This window comes from Dreissena polymorpha, chromosome 13 (assembly GCF_020536995.1).
Source record: "Dreissena polymorpha isolate Duluth1 chromosome 13, UMN_Dpol_1.0, whole genome shotgun sequence".
Lineage (NCBI taxonomy): Eukaryota > Metazoa > Mollusca > Bivalvia > Myida > Dreissenidae > Dreissena > Dreissena polymorpha.
The window spans coordinates 55,932,839-55,953,972 of NC_068367.1; the positions used below are offsets into that span (position 1 = coordinate 55,932,839).

General features: G+C 33.5%; 1 protein-coding gene across 1 annotated transcript in view; it reads left to right on the forward strand.

The window, feature by feature from the left end:
• LOC127855035 (serine/threonine-protein kinase OSR1-like) overlaps positions 1-21,134 on the forward strand; it is a 113,825-nt gene that overhangs the window by 70,798 nt on the left and 21,893 nt on the right. The window contains exons 12-14 of the mRNA XM_052390369.1: positions 7,227-7,271; positions 9,250-9,473; positions 10,651-10,703. Coding sequence (XP_052246329.1) covers positions 7,227-7,271; positions 9,250-9,473; positions 10,651-10,703 — 322 coding nt within the window. The remainder of the gene's footprint in view (positions 1-7,226; positions 7,272-9,249; positions 9,474-10,650; positions 10,704-21,134) is intronic.

Sequence of the window (21,134 nt, forward strand, 5' to 3'; positions counted from 1 at the left end):
AGGAACATGATTGTAAAGTTTGGTTAATGTTAACATAGTGATCTTAAGGTTCATGGGGGGGATAAAATTCATTAAAACTTCGCTTTGGTTTTTCTTCATTCAATGTGGTACAATATGGTCAAACTATATATCATTTTAAAGCTTAAGACGGATAGAATAACATAAACACATTTTTGACATTCAATATTTGTGTGCTTTATTCATGTTTTGGTTTAAAACCAATACATTTTTACACTAATTTACAAAATCTCAATCTAAAGTTAGGAAGGATATGCACTACCTTAAGTTGAATAAATACAAAGCTATATACATATACAAGGTCAAGTTAGCAACATTTCACACAAAAATATTGTCATAAAACAACAAATGAGTTTTTATTCAACTGCCTCTTTTGGGTAAATTTCCTAAACAAAGTTCTAAAAATAACTAAAACGTAACTACTTTTTAAAAATCCAGGTATGGTGGATAATAAGAGTCACAATTCTATTTCAAAGGCTAACAATTTTGTTATTTACCTCTCAACCAAATTGCAAATTTTAAACCCTCTCAAATTGAAATAGATTGCAGACGATATATAAAATTGTAAAGGAATATAAAGGAATTGGCACACCAATTGATTTTATATTTCGATTCCTTCTACCCATTTTGAAAGCGTGGCCATCGCTGTGCTCCGTAGAAAAACGTGCAAAACAAATTGGTCGAAACCACGTGCAGTGGTGAGAAAACCGGGTATGTGTATACACATACCTGAGAAAACACATACGTATTTTGACAGTTGGGTGGCAACTAGTAAAACAACTATTAACATTAATCAGCAAGAGATCGCACAAAATAACAGAAATGACCACGTAGAGATATCATCAATTACCATATTTAAAATATTTTCCAGCTGAAAATTGTCCCCCACACGTCTTTTTTAGTTTATATGTATTGTTTTTCTGGAGCCGAAGTGCATCTCACAGAATATCCATCCAACTTCCGTTGTTTTCACTTTCGTTATTAAAAACTCCATTTAAAAGAATTATTTCTAATTAAAGATTGTTAAAGCGATGTATTATTATATATTATCACTAGAATAGTATACCGTGATGAATTGAACGGAGTTACATATTGATCTTTCTGTCAGTCTGTAAGCGTACTATTTTATGCGCAATAATATAATACATGTGATTCGACAACGATTGTAAACATTGGTGAAATGCTTCTTACATAGTTATTCTTTTGAGTGTTTGTGAGGTCTGATCGTGCAGTTTGCAAACATCAACCGAAAGATTACAATCCAATGCATTTGTCATCGTCAACCGTTTGGAATGTCAATTAGGCGATGAGTGAGTTTTTAGCATGTTTCTTTCTATTTTATTAATTTAAAAATGGCTGCCCCCATGGTGATGAAATGACATGTGTTCGAGTTTTGATATTTCTAGATATGTAAACTTTTTTTACTATTTAAGCGTAACTTGCCCTCGTCAATGTCGATATTAATCACAAGTTATATAATTTTCCGCCGAAATACGTGGAATAAACATGATTCAGATTTTTGAAAATATGTATATTTTATTGTTAAAATCGCTTTGTATTTTGATTGATTTTGTGGATGTTATGAAACGTTGATGTACAAAATTGGTAGCAGTTTGAAGGAAAAACATCCTTTAAAGCTTATATGTATACATTTTCAATGTGGCACTCTTCCTTTAGTCAAATTTGAGTTCAATGCTAGGGGTCCCAAATTTTTCAAAATTAAGCCTCTACATGAACCTTAGGACACAAAGGTTTTCTGGATTTTATTCCTGACAATATTTCTAAATCATATGTCGGCATTTGGTGACAAACAAGAAAATCTCGCCCTTTGGTCTTCAAGTGAGCTAATACAAGAAAAGCATTTGAACTTTTAGGCAGGAAGTGTTGTCCCTGATCATCCTGTGCACAGGCTAATCTGGGACGACACTTTATGGACATGCATTAAGCCCTATTTTCCCAGAGCGTGGCCCAAAATGCATTTCTTGATGTAGCTCACATTTATACCAAGAGCTGATATTTTCTGGTTTGTCAAAAATGCTTACATATGGTAAAGGACTGTTGTCAGAATTTGACTCCTCAAAATCTTCTTTCCTTGATATTACTTTGTAGAAATTGACCAAACTGTATAATGATGTTCCTTGAGTGTTCCTCTACCAATTATCAAATATATTGTGAATTATTTTTATGCTCCCCCAAAATTTATTCATCAGCAACTAATGAGCGGAAATCAATGAAACTTTATGGGAAGCTTCACTACCAAGAGATGTGCATATTATCAGCGAGTTCTGGTCGGATGATTTTTCACAGAGTTATGGCCCTTTGAAATTTTCCATTAACTGTACATATAGTGCAATTCTTGTCCGGGCTATTTCTCAGCAACTAATGACCGGAATTCAATGAAACTTTATGGGAAGCTTCACTACCAAGAGGAGATGTGCATATTATCAGCGGGTTCTGGTCGGATGATTTTTCACAGAGTTATGGCCCTTTAAAATTTTCCATTAACTGTACATATAGTGCAATTCTTGTCCGGGCTATTTCTCAGCAACTAATGACCGGAATTCAATGAAACTTTATGTGAAGCTTCACTACCAAGAGGAGGTGTGCATATTATTAGCGGGTTCTGGTTCTATGATTTTTCACAGAGTTATGGCCCTTTGAAATTTTCTATTAAAAAATTCTTGTCCCCCCAACTACTGTGCCCTCAAGACGTTTCCTTTTATCTGAATATATAGTGCAATTTTGTGACAAAAAAACTTTTGGGGAGCATCACCTGTCTCTGACGGTTTCTTGTTAAATATGGCTGTCCACTGGTTAAGTTTGAAAAAAAAAAACAACAGAAAATGTAGAAATATTGCTCTACAAAAACATTTCAATTATTTTGGTTTTTGAAATTATTAAAAATAACACTGTTATTTCAAGATGTTTCCATGATAGATGTAAAGGATTTTACCATATTTTAGTGAATGCTACCCATAGCCTTTTTTCATAATCATCAGAACCACTGCATATTCTAAAATAATTTCATTGGTCATTTTAAATCAATGTTTATTGGGTTATCTATCAATAGTCCTTCAGGGTCATAGAATTTTTTCAATAACATCAACAAGGCTGCCATGCGGTGGAGTAATTACAATATAGATTTATTGGCGACTATAGCATTCTATACCTGTTGACTGTATTAAAAAAGTATAAAACCAGAACAACCTGCGAATAACTCGCATTCTGTTCAGGTTTTATGCTGTTTGTTGCACATCAGTATCTTAAGGTTGGAAATGAAGCCTTTAAAACTTGAATCTAGTAAGGAAAGTATTTAATTAAATTGAAGTTTTAAGGGGCTACAAATGAGTAAAAATACGTATCTAAGTGGTAAAGTTTAAAAAAGCACATTAAAACTTGTGAGACTGCAGTGACATTTTTGTAGTCTTGTCTTTGTCTCGCTTTAGCCATAAAATCTGTGCTCCTAATTCTCTGAGAAAAGTGTAAACAATGGTCTCTCTTACTTTAATGTCCTACATATACTATTATATTGAAAAAAATATACATAAAATATGAAGTTTAGTGTTAGTTTAAGTTAGAAACACATAATTTTTGTAAAATCAGTACTCAGCATAGAGATAGCTTTATTTAATGCTTTTGTAAGCTGAGTTTTATATTTATGCCCCCCTTCGAAGAAGAGGGGGTATATTGCTTTGCTCATGTCGGTCGGTCGGTCTGTCGGTCGGTCTGTCGGTCCGTCCACCAGGTGGTTGTCAGACGATAACTCAAGAACGCTTGGGCCTAGGATCATAAAACTTCATAGGTACATTGATCATGACTGGCAGATGACCCCTATTGATTTTGAGGTCACTAGGTCAAAGGTCAAGGTCACGGTGACCAGAAATAGTAAAATGGTTTTTGAATGATAACTCAAGAACGCATACGCCTAGGATCATGAAACTTCATGGGTAGATTGATCATGACTTGCAGATGACCCCTATTGATTTTGAGGTCACTAGGTCAAAGGTCAAGGTCACGGTGACCCGAAATAGTAAAATGGTTTCCGGATGATAACTCAAGAACGCATATGCCTAGGATCATGAAACTTCAGCGGTTGATTGATCATGACTCGCAGATGACCCCTATTGATTTTTAGGTCACTAGGTCAAAGGTCATGGTCACGGTGACCCGAAATAGTAAAATGGTTTTCGGATGATAACTCAAGAACGCATACCCTTAGGATCATGAAACTTCATAGGTAGATTGATCATGACTTGCAGATGACCCCTATTGATTTTGAGGTCACTAGGTCAAAGGTCAAGGTCACGGTGACCCGAAATAGTAAAATGGTTTTCGGATGATAACTCAAGAACGCATACGCTTAGGATCATGAAACTTCATAGGTAGATTGATCATGACTTGCAGATGACCCCTGTTGATTTTGAGGTCACAAGGTCAAAGGTCAAGGTCACAGTGACCCGAAATAGTAAAATGATTTTCGGATGATAACTCAAGAACGCTTTTGCCTAGGATCATGACACTTCTTAGGTACATTGATCGTGACTTGCAGATGACCCCTATTGATTTTCAGGTCACTAGGTCAAAGGTCAAGGTCACAGTGACAAAAATCGTATTCACACAATGGCTGCCACTACAACGGTCAGCCCATATGGGGGGCATGCATGTTTTACAAACAGCCCTTGTTTATATTACTATTTCACATAAAAATATGCATTTTTGGCAAATTGTGCTCTTAAGATAGAGATTAACGTGTGGTGAAAATAAATACTTTTTAGGTTGTTATTATGTGTTACACACATTTAGCACACCTCAAGAGCTGCAACGATAACATGATGGTAAAAATTTATGTGGAATATTGGCATAAAACTATTAATTTAAGTCAGTCTGTTCAGATTTACCATGTAAATTGATGAAGGCACAAATATTGCTGTATTCAAGATTTATTGAACATACCTCTGTAAGGCTTATATTTTTAAATAAAAGGCACATACATTGATAATTTCCAATAAAATGCATAGTAAAATTATTTTTTGTATAAACATTCTCAAATATTTAAGCCTTCAATTTAAAAATCTTAAAATACTTTCAATTTCAGTATTCAATTTTATGATGGTTTTATTTGAAAGCAAGTGGAATGGAGACATTGCATTATTGGAATGCATCTTGATTCAAATATGCCTTGCTTCTGAATTGTATAGTGTGGATTCCAACCTTGATATCGTTTCAGCTCTTTTTATTTCATTTATTTAATGGTGTTGGGGCTGGCTATGCATGGCTGTAAACAACACATCTGCTATATTTTCTATTATTAATTGTAGTGATTATCGTGTAAAAAATGGGGTTTGCCTATCTTATGTGCTATTATTATCTTTTTCTTATGTATTCAAAAGTCGTTTTGATTGTTTAAAGCCTACTTGTCTATTATGGTAAAATTTATGGGAATAAATCATACTTAATTCTTTCTGTTTCTAAATATGTTTGTAATAATCATATATCGCTTTCTATTGGTAAAAATAGGCAACTCATTAAAACTTTTTTTTTCGTTTTTTACTTGTTATATAGAATATTTAAACTAGGAATTTTTATTTGTTTACATTTAAATATTCTTTAATTTGTTACATAAATATATTAAGCTACAGATTTGTCAAATGCTTAGTTCACGTATGGCATTACTTACTGGCTACAAATAAAACAAGGTTAAATAAAAATCTGTTGTTGTTTTTCTGACTTTTTCTGAAAATGGCTGTGGTTTGTAGATTTTTTTAATTATATATTTACTTGTCCTGCTGGTATGATAATTTTGTGTTAAATATACAGTAACAAGAAAATGTGCAATATTTAGACAAAGAAGTAATCCAATTATGTTTCATTCATGTGAATCAATGTAATAATTTCTGTTTTTATGTAATTTGTATCCTACAGTCTAAGTATTCTTGTATTCAATACCTGTATGTCACAAATTATGGAAATTCACCAATACCTGTATGTCACAAATTATGGAAATTCACCAATACCTGTATGTCACAAATTATGGAAATTCACCAATACCTGTTTGTCACAAATTATGGAAATTCACCAATACCTGTATGTCACAAATTATGGAAATTCACCAATACCTGTATGTCACAAATTATGGAAATTCACCAATACCTGTATGTCACAAATTATGGAAATTCACCAATACCTGTATGTCACAAATTATGGAAATTCACCAATACCTGTATGTCACAAATTATGGAAATTCACAGGGAAATAAACATAATCCGTAATATTGTTTACAAATTGGAATATAACATGAGGGAGGCCATCCAAAAGAGTGTATAAAGTTGATTGTGACGTTGTCATTCGCAAGCCCACAGGGCGAGTCAAATATAATTTCTCACCATCAACGAGTGTGATACAAACCATCTGAAAACATAACCATGAAACATTCCATTTATTATACACCCTCTTACAATAAAAAAACAACAACATTTCAAGTCACCAACGCATCAAAGGATTGTTTAGTTTAAATATTACATTATGGAACTACGAAAATATGTTAATGTTATCATGACGTCTTTATGATGTGAACATTCATGTCATCATGCGAAAGTCTGGTTTTTCAAGTCGATTAATACAGAAACCAATTTCGCACTGTGAGATATGGAATTGTTATCTAGTCAGATATATTCAGACTACATGTATCTAGGTATATAATTGAAAAGAAAATGTTGTTAATTTGTAAATTCATTACCTGTTCGACACAGTCTTTAAAGCATCTGAAGCACAAAGTAGGAAAACATATTTGCACAGTTTACCATAAAAAAATTCTTTTGGACATATCTTGTTTTTGAATATCCTTAAAACCTGTTTTTGGACAAAAGATATGATCTATGTTATCGGGCTGATACCAGTTGTCAATTACCACCCTTTCTTGTGTTGTGTAGAGTTTTGATATAGGCTTAAAAAGCTATTATGTTATAACTGTTCCTCAGTGGAAATTATGTCACAAAAGAATGAAAAACTTGGAAATATTCAGAAAACAAACAATCAACAGATTTGTTAATTTGATCATTCAACATTATAAAGTAAACAACTAGAACTATTTACTTAATGTAACATGGGAGTTAACTTCTGAAGTAATGTTTAAAGGCCTGAAAAATAGGGCACGCGAAAACATTCGTGAAGTTTCCACAAATATTACAGCCGTTCTGCATTCATTATAGAGATTGCCCCTACAAGATCTAGACGAAAATGAAGAAGACAATGAGGTAATGTATTATAGCAAACGCTTGCTTTTACGGTGTTTTTGCCCATGTATAGTGCACATTATAGTCAGAAATCTCACAGAAGATTACATGGTAATGAAGGACGCCATGAATCAGTGGATTCAAAAAATTTCTAAACATGGGGAAACCCTTTTATTACTTTCTCAATAACTGTAAGTCTTACCTTAAAATGTTTGTGTATAATGTCATTTTAATGTTTTTCTATTACAATGGTATATGTGGTGTTTCAACATTAAATAGTTGAATATCTGAATCAGTAGCATAGACAGCCACAGTGAAGAGTTGATACAAATGAAACCAATTTCATATAATTCTCATTTTCTTTAACAGCAATAATGTTCACTTTGTGTGGAATGTTTTATCTTGTGTAGTATATTGTGGTTGTCATCAGTTTGGTAGAATCTTGGCAGTTTTGATTTGGTGTTACCGATGCATGTTTTGGTAGAACCTTAGCAATTTCAATTTGGTATTACCCAAGCAAGTTTGCAGTGACTTTAGGCAATATTGTATATTTACTTTTTAATTATTTTACTGTTTAATTATTTTAATGCCTTATGTTTATATGATTGTAACAATTAAACGTAACTTAAAATATGTAATTACTAGGTAAGTGTAGTTAAATGTTTGCTATCTTATTTACAAATCACAATGCTCAAAGCAATTTATATTTTAATTAAATTTGTAAAGCTGATAATCCATAAAGAGTTAAACAAAATTAACAACTCTGCAATGAAAAAGTAATAAATTGCTCATACAGTATAAGGTTTCACTATTTTGATACAATACATAATTTTTATATTGCCCCACTTGTGTTCTTGTTGTAAATTATACTTTAAAACATATTTCTAGATATTCAACTTTGATAAAGGTTATATTTTTGGCATTTACAAAATATGTATTTCTTGGTTCATTATAATTATGAATTAAAAAGATGAATTAAAATTTCTTGTTACATATACATATGTTTAGTTATTTTTTAAATACATAAGTTAACGGGTTTCTTATGCCGTGTTTAAAGGACTAGGTGGACTGTGGTATCATGGTTACTGACAGCATCACATGACCACCTCATAGACGACAATGTTCTGTTCATGAAATCCCTTCAATCCATTTTGAGTGTACCTCTGTGACAGCATTCCATATCCATTCATCTCAGTAGAATAATTACAAGTTATGACATAAAAGAACATCTTTTTTCTTTATGCTTAACTTGAAAGCTATGACTGTATAGCTGAACTAATCATCAAAGACATCTAATTAGACTTAAAACTTCAAAGAATGTTTTTAAACTTATCAAATAATGTTAAAAAAATGTAAATATCAAATAATGAGTAAAAAAATGTAAATAAATATATTGATGGTTGAGCATGTAACTATTGGATCTGATGTGAAAATGTTCAGTAGATATAATTGTTTCACACTTAATCTACGATATCTTCTGAAATGCTCTTGACAATTCATACATGAAAAGATTGAGTAAGATTCAAATACTGGTAAAATAGACTGTTTAAGTGTTCAAATGTTTTATATACAGTTAAATCTTTTCAAATATTACTATTTTCTCTCTTCTTTCCCTTTAGCTCCCCTCATTAATAACTGTTTGCTTTCTACTTTTTCCATTTATAAACATTTACAATGGTCTGTTGATTGTTTCCATTGTTGAGTGTCGTATTTGATTTTCCATTTCTCTACTGTGATGTGTGTCCACTTACTTGTTTGTATTTGATATTGTCTTAATATTGAACACCAAATGCTTTTTCTTCAATGCACGAAAGCTCAATTTTGCAGATGGTTTTCATGTCTGTTTCAGAGGAAAGCCTATAAAACAACACTTTGCAGTCCTATAAAGTAAATTGGAAATTCAAAGCTTAGTAATGAAAATATTTTTAAATACAAAATTAGTGGAGAGTAACCTTTTGTCATGGTCTTACAGTAGGGTATAATATACGATATATTTCAGTCCCCCAGGTTGAAGCAATCAGAGGATGACGACGATGATGAACTTGCGAGTGATGCTGCAAAGCTGTCCCTGAACAAAGAATATGGTGGAGAATACCAGTCTCCTGAGAATACAATGGAAGAAAAATTAAGATCAGCCCTGACAGTGATAGAAGATCCATCATCATCTGCAACCACTCTAGAGGTGGAAAATCCTGTCCCAATTAATCTTGTACTAAGATTAAGGCAAGTGCATAGATGTATAAAAGCCAAGTGTTAAAACATGAGAAAGTTGTATCTTTGGTAATAAAAATTTGTTGATCCTGTCCCAATAGATGTTGTACTTAGATTAAGGCAATCCACAGATATATATATATATATATAAGCCGGGTGATAATACAAGAGACAGTTGTATTTTGATCACAATAATGTTTCGGCATAATGTTCATACTTGAATTGATGCATGTTAAAAAGGTAGAAAATCGCATATAAAGTATATTGATCATTTGAATGTAGTAGCATCATGTACTCCGGTTTGTCAGAAGTTTAAGTTGTTTTGGAAGTTGAAATGTCCTGTTTTGGCCATTATCCTAGATATGTCATTTGAACAGTTTTCACAAAAGTTTCCATACATTAATTTGTTAAATTAAATTGCTCATTAAATCCAAAGTAACATCAATCTTGGTAAAACATATCAGTAACTATTTTGTAACATATTAGAGTTTACATACAGCTGAAAATATATTTAACATAGGATATAACATGTGAGCAACTGGAAAGAAACTTTCAATGGTTCTGTTACAGAAGCCAGGTGAATACAATGGCAAAAGTTTGTACCAAGTAATAAATTCCCCCCCCCCCACGCACTTTGAAGGTCAAGGTCACGCTTAATACTCAAAGGTCAAATTTGGCCAAACAACAGCTTGTACAGGCTGTTTCTTTGTCGTTCATTATGCGATTTTAAAATTGCTTACCGCAAATGACAAGGAGATGGCATGCAGCTTGTATCCCCCACCTTTCAACATCAAATGTTAAGGTCACAATTAGAGGTCAAGGTCGACTTTGGCCATAAAACAGCTTGTTTTTTACATCAGTGGAAAGTGGATGCCTCTGCCTTTTGGACACCTGGGGACCGTTTCAATAAACATCGTAGTACACATTTACGATACGATACATTTTTCGAAGATGCATAATTGCTCAAGTCCATATCATATGTTTATAAATTTTTAGTACTAAATTGCTTTCATTGGCATCTCTAGCGCCGTATATATTTGACGAGCATAGCGAGCTAGTTCGTCTACTTATTAAGATTACAAAATTCTCTCGTAAGTTAACATTGTCTTACGATCGTTTATGAAACAGCCCCCTGTCTTGTTGCGGTGTTGACTCCTTGTTCTTATGTTACTTTACTTTTGTATTTCAGGAATGAAAAAAGGGAGCTAAATGATATTAAATTTGACTTCACTCCAGGTCAAGGTAAAGAAATTTGGTGCTATTACAGAGCTTCAGAATCTTCCGTTTTGCCTATTCTTGTTTTACTCCTAGCTTTTAAGTTGAATTCTTAACAATTAATCATCAATTCATTTTTACATCATTTGAAACAGCCATACTTAAAATTCTATGAACACTTACTAAGTATGTTTCCTGACAGGGCATTAATGATGGTTGTTGCTGCCTTTCATACTCCAGATCACACTTTATAATAATATGTATTATTTGTGCAGATATTTTGCCAAACCACTATTACGTGCAAAGTTCTGTGGCTCTGCTCATCCACGCAATCAGATGTTGAAATGAATGCTTACATTTGAAGGCTTATGTCAGACATTTGAGATCCTATGAATAAGTCCAATTTTGGGAGTCCATGATATTTTATGTAAACAACATTAGGTTAATCTACAGTAGTAAATACATTTAAGTAACAATTAAATTTGGAAACTGAACAATTATAAAAAAAATATGATATGCTATTTGCAATTTAATTTGCCAAATGCTGACCTCATTTCACATTTCACAAGGTCCAAAACATTTATACTTGTATGGATATTATCTATGAACACTCGTCACATAACATCACCTGAGCTCATTTTGACCTTAACATTGACCTAATTATGGGCTAGGACTTATTAAGAAAGTCTAATTTCTTTGTTTACCCATAATGACATGTTTCATGTAACATCAATGCCACTTGATACAAAGCTTTGATACTTGAATGTTTGATGTTTTTGAACACCTATAAAAAAAAAAATAGTCATCCAACCTGACTTAGACCTTGACATTGACTTTCTTTTGGACTAAGGTTAAAATTCTTTGTTAACCCTTTCCCACCCAGAAGCAAAGTGAAAATGGCTATGTGCAAACAGCCATTACTCACAGTCTGTTCAGGTTTTATGCTGTTTGCTGCTTATCAGTATCTAAGGATTGAAAATGAAATCTTAAAAACTTGAATATAGTACGAAAAGCCTTTAATTAAACAAATTTAACAAAACATATCTACTAGTTGATTGATACAGTGTTGTTTTTGACACCTTATCAGCGATCTATTGGCAAATTATTTATTTTATCGGGCATTTACACCATGGTGTTTTTAGCTCACCTGATTGCTCAGGTGAGCTTTTGTGACCGGTCTTTGTCCGTCGTCCGTCTGTCCGTCCGTCTGTCCGTCCGTTAACATTTGTTCGTAAACACTCTAGAGGCCACATTTATTGTCTGATCTTCATGAAACTTGGTCAGAAGTTTCGTCCCAATGAAATCTCGGTCGAGTTCGAAACTGGGTCGTGCCGGGTAAAAAACTAGGTCAAAAAAAAGAAAAAGCTTGTAAACACTGTAGAAGTTACATTTCATGCCCAATCTTCATGTTACTTTGTCAAAATGTTTGTCTTAATGATATGTTGGTTGAGTTCAAAAGTAGTTCCGGTCCGTTGAAAAACATGGCTGCCAGTGGGCGGGGCAGTTTTCCTTATTTGGCTATAGAGAAACCTTGTAAACACTCTGGAAGTCACAATTTCTGCCCAATCATCATGAAAGTTAATCAAAACATTGGTTTTATTGATATGTCGGACGAGTTCGAAAATGGTCCAGATCGGTGAAAAAACATGGCCGCCAATGGGCGGGGCATTTTTCTCTATATGTATATAGTGAAAACATGTGAACACTTTAGAAGTCACATTTTTTGCCCAATTTTCATGAAATTTGGTCAGAACATTTGTTTCCTTGATACGAGAGTTGAGTCGGAAAATGGTTCCGGTCAGTTGGATAACATGGATGGTCCCAATAGGTTAATAAACATGGCTGCCAGGGGGGTGGAGCAGTTTTCCTTGTGTGACTATATAGAGAGAAACCTTGTGATCGAACACTATAGAAGTCACGTTTTTTGCCTAATCATTGTGAAACTTAGTCAATACATTGGTTTTATTGATTTCTTGGAAAAGTCGGAAAATGGCTCAGATCGGTGAAACACACTTTTTAGCTCACCTGATTGCTCAGGTGAGGTTTTAGGATTGGTCTTTGTCCGCTGTCTGTCCGTCCACATTTGGTTTGTAAACACTCTAGCATTCACATTTCTCAAGCATTATTTATTTGATGATGAGCAAAATCACATAATTAATGCCATAATTATTGCCCTTAGATTGTCCAAATTATACAAAATCCTTGTAAGCAAAGTTTGATGTTTGGAAAGGGGGGTCAAATCAAAATATAGGTCACCATTTCAAATCTTACAAAAACACTCCCTACGCCAGAGTTTTGGTTCAATAATGATGAAACTTGACCAGGATGTTTGTCTGGTCAATATCTAGGTCAAGTTTGACATTAGGTAAAGATTGAATGAACTGACTCCTCTCAGGTGAGCGAACTAGGGCCATCTTGGCCCTCTTGTTATGATAATGGTCACTATTTGCTAGCTAGAGATGCAACGTAGTGTATTAAAAGCAGACTGCTTTTGTATTTCATGGCCAAAATCAAGTCCAAAATAAACTATTACGCGGTATTAAAAATCTGTCAAAACAACAGGTTTGTATTATTGGGCTTTTTTTTCCTGATTTTGTGAAGCGGCCCTGGCCCCCTCATTTTGTGAAAAATGAGTCGTGAACTTTTCAAAATTGTGAAAAAATGAGTCGCGAACTACTGAAAATTGTGAAAAAACGAGTCGCGAACCTGTACAAACTGTGAAATTCAGAAATCAATGCATAAGTACAGTAAAAGCATGTTTAACACTTAAATATTATGAAAATGTCCTTAAATAATGTAATAAAATCTTATCTGCCTTGTATGAATTTTATATTCAGGGGTTTCACCGGCCCCAAAAAAGATGTGCAACTTTATCGCTGTGTGAAAACCGCCAGTTATACCGACTTTATTAATAACAACAATAATTTAAAGAACCTTACTACATTAATAAATGATGGTATTGACTGTATTTTTTTATAACTTTTAGAAGTATGTTAATAAACTTAATTAATACATAAATAACAACAAGTACCATAAGTCTTAATAAGCTTTATTTTTATATAAATAACTTGTTTTCACTTGATAAACCAGATAACCAACATAATATAATAATGTTAACAATAATGTAACAGTATCCTGCATAAATGTATCAGAATTATTTATTGAAACCTAGAATCACACAAATGTATATCATCTGAAAGGAAAAATGAATCAAAAATCAGAAAATAAAGCATCTTAATTCAAATTGTTTAACAGTAACATTTGGTCATTTGGACATGTTATAAATCAACTTCTGTTTATTATCAAATTTCACAAATTCTAAAACAACACCTATTGTTAAAAGGTTTTCTGTTATCTGTGGTGGTTGATTTCCAGGTCCAATTAAATGAACATTTTTCACATCTATTTCTTGACTGAAAGGCACAGGATAATTGCAACCATTCATTCTTGTTGTCTGAAATAACACAAAACATACTTTTACAAACTATCAACAACAAATCAACACATAAATATCGCTATATTTAGATGTCCGAATTTTAACATATCCGAAATATAGTACGAGTGAAAGAACTACTTTTGATTTCAGAAATAGTTGGTATATTAATTAAAATATATCGTTCCCAGAACATTATAATACTGAAACTGTTAAACATGTTCATGTGAATGGATCACAGTTATACTTCATTTGAACCAATATTTACAATAATTGCAAACTGATAAGATATAGAATGACAAGTCTCGCTCTTGGTTACCAATGGCAATGCTTCATTTGCATAAAAAAAAAATCAGATTACTTTCCTCATAATTTAATCCATGTCCGTTTTAATTGTGCATTTTAAAAACACTAACCCTTCTGTAGAAGCTTCGGCTTTTTTATGGTTATCCTGAATTTCAATAAATCTGGATTATTTGGTGTGTTTTTTATCTTTTTTGCATAGTACCGCGGGTTGCGCGACGCTATTTTGTTTGGATAATGGTGAGGTTGATCGGCCGCGCGTAAACTAATATGCACCGGTTTCAAAATTTTAATCGATTCTCATTTGTAATCGATTGAAACAACGACGTCATTTAAATGATTAGTAAACAAAAATTGCAAAATCGAAATGAAAAACGGTGAAACAAAACTTAATTTGAAATTGTGAAATGTCCGTTTTTGACAGTTTTGAGCACAAAATGTCTGTTGTTTTTTTTTAAATTGCGGCCGTATTAGATTGAATTGTCGGTGAATTGTTAATTGTCCGTGTCAAAATGTCAAAATGTCCGTCCACGTCCAGTCTCAAAGAAGGAAAACAAGCCCTGCTAATAGTATATACAAAAATGAGCGCTAACCAATACACATTGTGATTCAAATAAATTTACTTTTGTTTTTGACTGATTTTCAGAAAGGAATTTGTATTTGCTACATATTGCATCAATCTAAATTTAGAGTTAATTGATGATTGGTTGAATAAAAACAGTGCTCGATGCTCGCAAATCGCATTGAACGATTACGCATGCCTCTGTCCTAAATTTAACTCAAATAGAGGCATGCCCCAGATTTCACATTATGGATTCATCCGCATAGTGCACATGTGTGTTTACTTCCGGAAAATGGAGAACTTCTGTGTTCATAAAATTCTTAAACACATTTATGGTCAATATTTTGCCAAAATGATGAGGTTTTGTAAGAAATATACTGATTACTGACTGCAGTAAAGGTGGCGTGATTGATCGTTTTAGGTGTCATGCTTTTTGGTCAAATGTCCCAACATTTTTAATGGAATGTCCCGATATGGACCTAAAAATTTCTGGCATGTATGATGATTGTATAAAATTACACAATTCATGTCTTATAAATATTGATATAGTTGACATTTAATTAAATAATTGTAGAAAGTAAAACTATCATGTTATGAACAGCAATTAAACTTAATAGATTATAATATGTCCTTGTGACAATGTTAATTAAAAGGTAATTATTCCTTGCTGTGAAAACAGGTTTATGTTGATGGACATGTCAATGACCAATTTTTATTTGTGAGTGTTAGCTCACAAATAATGTCCAGGCAATTTTGCAAATCAGTATGGGCTTAACTACGCTACGACTGCCTGTGTGGATAACTGCAGTATGCTTAAAGCGTCTGCTCTAACCACTGCATCTGCCTGTTCCCACTGGTACACTACATAGCGTGTTTGTATTCAAAAGTATTTAACAGCTTGTAAGACAACGTTGGCCAGTCTAGTGTTTATCATTGAAATCTGTACATATTGGCTGCTTTAAGGGAAAACGGGGCTTAATGCATGTCAAATAAGATTAGCCTGTGCACACTGAATAACTGTAACAATGATTTGGAAAAAAAACGCATCTCGACCTGTGCTTTAAGACACACTCTTTATAAATTTGAATGGGTTGTGGTCATTTCAAACTTGCGATATAAAAAGCTATAACATAATTTTGAAAACTGAGTTGCGTCTAAGATTATACAACAGCGAACAAATTCAGTGCCTTCAGCGCTTTGATTGTTTAATGATGTATAGCAATATGTAGATTGTAGGCAACAAGATACAAGAAGAAAATAAGGTACCAGCAATTTGCAGTGTTTAAAGCATCGAACAAATCCAAAACGTATTTCGGATTGTGTATTGGTCATGCATAACACCTTAAGAACAGACACTGGAAGTGTATATCGTTGTTACTTTATTGTTATTAGCATTGGATTAAAGTTGCCTTTGAGGTAAGCGTGTCGTTTATACTACATTGGTTTTCTTTTTGACTCCTGTCAAAGCTTAAATAATGGCATTAATGTATTCTACAGCACAGTTTCAGCTGCAATCGATATTTTAATTATCCAAATACAACGGACACGCAAAACTGCGTACTGCGCATGCGCGAATGGGACAGTATAATTTTCGAACATTCCGCACGTGATTGCTAAGGCAGCGGGATACAGTATTTTTTTTGTCAGTAAATTTTTTCCCACTGGTGGCGCGTGATTGCTATGGCAGCGGGATACAGTAAATTTTGGACAGTAAATTTATTCCCGCTGGGTCTGACAGTATTTCTATGTCACGATGGCCTATGGGAGTTGAGCATTGTAAATAAAAGTGAGGTATAATAAATTATAATATGTCCTTGTGACAATGTTAATTAAAAGGTGGCTATTCGGTGCTGTGAAAACTGGTTTATGATGATGGAGATATCAATGATCAATTTTTGTTTTATGGTGTATAGCAATATGAAGATTATGTAGGCAACAAGATACAAAAAGAAAATACGGTACAAACAATTTGCAGTGTTCATGGGTCATACATAAGAATCAAGATTTATTTATAATCTGATATAAGAACAGTACGAAGACTTTTCTAAGTTTCAAGTGCATAAGAAATGTTATAATGACATTGTAACAGCCTGTTTATCAGTGTTAAGGTATTTAACATTGTTACATAATTGCTACTCCCAGACAATTAAATATGGATAAATTAAAAACCATTGTATTAAAATTTGACAGTTGCATTAAGTATAGTAATTTACTACACTTCATCTAGTTAAAATTCACCTCATGCCAGTTAAAAACTGACCTAGACATTATAATTGTCATTAATTTATCAACAATATATTTTCCACATATGTACATAAATGTAGACCTGTCAATCTCTACTGCCAAAATTCCCTTTGGCAATAATTAATGTTAATTATATATTCTTGAAAATTAATTGGACTTCTCATGTCAGATTGTCATGTTGACACCTGGGATAAAACTTAGTATTTAAGGACGTGTTAAACCATTGTATTAAAATTTGACAGTTGCATTAAGTATAGTAATTGACTACACTTCCTCTGGTTAAAACTCACCTCAGGCCAGTTGAAAACTGACCTAGACGATATAATTGTCATTTAGGCCAAAAAAAAAAATAGTCTTGGTTCAGGGAACCCGACCGACCCTATTTTTTGCCCCCGACCCTAACGATTTTTTTGGTCCATGGAAAAAAATCTGATGAAGAAAATGCTAAAATGTCGTAAAATTTCATTGAAAACAGCCACCAATTAAACCTGGATTGGTTTTCTATATTTTTCTCTTTGTTTCAATGAAAGTGTTCGCAATTTGAACAGTGAACAATAACCGGTCTGCACGTGTATACGAGACATCGCTTGACCTTATTGTTATTGAAGTGCGCATGCTAGCTGGCCAATCAACATTGAGCTCGCTTACACATGAAATGACGTTGTTAAATGAAATGTAAAAATGGGTGGAGCTATGGAGTAATATTCGGTCATTCATGCGCAGACACTGTGCACTTTGAATACACAGTTAATATTGTCGTCTGCAAACAAAATAGCGGCCGGTCGCAAATGTCGTATTATTATAGATTAAAAATGAAAAGAAGCGTGACAATATTTTAATTATTTCCAAGCTGTCTATTGATCTGAATTTAAAAGTGATAATTAAATAATTAGTTCTGTGTCGATGATGTTACAACTTTCTGCCAATTTCCGATCGAAATGAAAAGATGATAATTAATTAATTTGTTTGTTTTACTCGCACACTATGCTAACTGACAGCAGCGTATTTTAATCAAATAAAAATGTGAAAAACACGCGCGGTTTAATTTTAATTAACATTTCAAATTTTTAACACATAGGAAGAGTCCTTCATCTACACTACTATAAAAATGGAAGTAACCACTTTGTCTCTAAAGTCGCTAACATGGCGTCTTTAACCTTAAAGCGTTGTTGGACGAAAAAGAGTCATAACAAAAAAAAATAATTAAAACACAAAACACTAGAACATTCAAAGAGTCATGGAAACTTGACAACAATTGGCTTCGCTTTGATAATGAATCAAAATCAATGTACTGTGACGCCCTTAGCCTGTACAAACCAATAGCAACATTCAAATTTATGTACACTGCTCACTTCCTGTGCGATGCGCTCAAACCCATTGCCATTTTATCAAAAAATGTACCAGAAGAAAGACTTGTGCTATTCTGAGGTTACCCTCCTTTTGACAGCCACTATTCAGACTCTTGAGCACCTGTCGGAGACTAGGTCAGGTCTCATGATGAAAAAAATTCTGAAGGTCACACCCCAAACACCAGAGACTCATAAAGATGGCTTGTTCACTTTTGAATATGAAGGTCACACTATCACAGACAGACAAAGAAAAAATGGTTGGCTAAAAGAAATTTTGGGCCAGCGCTAGCCCTGAAGAAGTGCATAAAGAGCTAGGAATATTGAATAATATACAACGACTAAATACCACATGTGCAATATTAATCATTTGGTCAGTGTTTAAACAATCATGGGTGCATTAACTGACCCTTTTTCACCCTGAAATCAGTCGACTGGTAAAAAAAAAAAAAAAAAAAAAAAAAGAAAGAAAAAACCTACCTACCCTCCTACATTTTTCTGGCCATGTTCCCTGAACCAAGACTATTTTTTTTTTGGCCTTATTTCTCTACAATATATTTTCCACATGTGTACATAAATGTAGAATTGTCAATCTCTACTGCCAAAATTCCCTTTGGCAATAATTAATGTTAATTAAATGTTCTTGAAAATTAATTGGGCTTCTCATGTCAGATTGTCATGTTGACACCTGGGATAAAACTTAGTATTTAAGGACCTGTTAAATCATTCAGGAGCAAAAGAAATATCTGCTTGAATACATTGTGGCATCTTCTGTCCTTGTTATTCTTCAGGTAGGACATTTTATGTAAATATTATTTTCTGTTAAGTTAAAATAACATTCGGCTATAGCAGTCTTCGAAATTAGCTTTGAAAAGTTACATGCCAGTCGGGCCAGTTACTTAAGAATTTTTACATGCTCAACATATTTTTTACATGCCCAAACTTTTTTAACCAAAATTATAACAAATCACAACATTTTAACACTTACATGCTACACATAGTAAAGCAGAACATTTTTTTCAATAGTAGTGAATACAACTACATCTAATCAGTCACTAGAATTAAGACGGTCGATCGTTACACCAGTGCTCTTGAAAAGAGAGTTCTCTGGTGTCCTCGTACCATTTCTTGGCTTCCTTTTTCTCTAAATCATTGTCAATTTTCTATTTTGGAAGTGCTTTATCGGGCTTAGCCCCATCAACATACCTAAGATACTGCATAGCCTCTATGTCGACAATGACATTTGTTTACATTGACAAAAACGGAAGCGTATTACTTGATTGAAACGATCGGTTCAAAAAACATCTTCTCGATTAATGTCAATAGAAACCGTCGATAAGGACCGAATGTGACCGAACTGCATCGGTCAAAAACAATAACGATGACGTGTGCAAGCAGGTGTATGTTGTTAAACCAATCGAATTTCATTACAACTTACGGCAAGGTGTTTGTTTGCAAAATTGAAAAATAGATCTGCAAATATCAAGAACCGCTTACGATATTTTTTTATAAACTGTCAATTGGCATTAATAATTTACATGCCCGGCGGGCCACAAACGTGAATTTTTGTATGTGCCCGGCAGTAATTTTACTCGCCACGGGCGATCGGGCGTGTGCTAATTTCGAAGACTGGCTATAGTTTAAAGTGATAAATGATTAATTTCCTAGTTGGCAATTTTAGACTTATGCAATTTAATTTGTGCACATAATCTTATTTGTAAGTTAAATAAAAAAAATAAAAACAATTTAAAATATTTCATTATTTCTGTTCATTGATGTAACTCTTTTTTGTGTGAAAACTTATGTATATTATTTATAGTTTATCTTTAGATTAATTCCTTTTATGATAAATAAATTGTGCACTAATTTTACAATTTGCCTACATATACAGCACAAAATGGCTCTTACCTGTAGGTGTAAAGAGAACAAAAATGGACCATGACTGAAACTTTTACCTCACAAGGGATTCAACTTGCGAAAAATATGAACTCATGCAGCAAATGAACATTCAGTGGAAAAGTGTTGTTTTTGAACAGGTTTCCATTGGACAGGCTAAGAAATTAGACAGTTATTTTCCTACCAGTAGTTCAGGAAATGGTTCTGTACTTCTGAATATGTTGTCTATGAATACTGCTGAGCATTGTCTGTTCATTGAAAGCAATTCATCTGTGTGTGGAAATATGAATGCTGACTATTCAAATGTGGAGACCATTCCACCCCACCGACTGAGTCCAACTGATGTTTCAAAGGAAGCTGATGACCAACTTTTGTTGGGACGCTGGTATTCCCTGCCCTCTGAGAATGATAATATTGATGCAATCCAAGGAAGTAATGACATGGCGGTCAAAAATGTTCTGCACAGAAGTCCCTCAGACAAAACTGGTCTGATATTTGACCCTGGAAGTGTTAATAAACAATGTGAAATCTCTGTTTTCAAAGGAAAGTCATCAGTTCTTTCAACACCAACATTAAATGCTGCTGGTATTATAAATGATAAAAGACAATTTTTGGATTCTCATAATGTTGCCTTTTTGAATCCCAAGGTAATGGATATTAAATCAGTTCTCTCC